General features: G+C 44.3%; 1 protein-coding gene across 1 annotated transcript in view; it reads right to left on the minus strand.

The window, feature by feature from the left end:
- Window positions 1–297, minus strand: part of hoga1 (4-hydroxy-2-oxoglutarate aldolase 1) — an 11103-nt gene extending 10806 nt beyond the window's left edge. Inside the window, exon 1 of the mRNA XM_086156573.1 lies at window positions 1–297. This exon is cut by the window's left edge and continues 47 nt beyond it. Coding sequence (XP_086012699.1) covers window positions 1–158 — 158 coding nt within the window. The 5' untranslated portion in view covers window positions 159–297.
- Window positions 298–693: the final 396 nt, after the last annotated feature.

A 693-nucleotide genomic window follows, 5' to 3' on the forward strand; every position in this document is an offset into this window, starting at 1 on the left:
CGGTCATCCACGTCCTCCGTGACCGTGAACGGCGTGGCGATCGGCGGGTAAATCCCACTCAGATCCACGCGCGCTCCTGCCAGGTGGCCCGCGCAGCGCGTCCACGCCACGGTGGCGGCGCGCAATCCCACGCGCCTCCAGAACCGGAAACACAGCATGGCGAGGCGGGAAACGGCGAACCGGGATCTTGAAGAAGACTCGACCTGCAGCCGAACCGAACTTCCGGCGTGACGTCACAGTACTTCCGGCCCACCGAGGGTTCGTTTGGGTGCCGTGACAACTTTTTGGGAGAGCTGCGCATGCGCAATGCGATTCGAACCCAGGGCAAAGTGGACCCTCGAATTAATCATTAAACATTGGTTAAAACAAATAAGCCAAAATCGATTGATTTTCTGAAAGCGAACCAAAACAACGAAAAGTAAATAAATTAGATGTAAAAAATACAGAATAATAAGTAATTATAAGTAACAAGATGAAAATGTTTAGGAACGAAAAGGTTATTCAAAATAATAAACATTTCTTCAGATTGCAGTCGTTCCCCTGAATTTGGAATCTCCATTTTTTTTTGTCCATTTATAAAGGTTTCTTTTTCTGAATATATGTTTTTGAAAAGTGATTTGAAAGGATTTTCAATGTTTTTTTTTTAAGATTTTTCTGATTTTTAAAGGGAATTACAAGGAGATTTTAACTGAT

The sequence above is a fragment of the Fistularia commersonii genome, chromosome 12, assembly GCF_037954325.1.
Source record: "Fistularia commersonii isolate RoL2024-O1a breed Wild chromosome 12, RoL_Fcom_v1.0, whole genome shotgun sequence".
Classification (NCBI taxonomy): domain Eukaryota; kingdom Metazoa; phylum Chordata; class Actinopteri; order Syngnathiformes; family Fistulariidae; genus Fistularia; species Fistularia commersonii.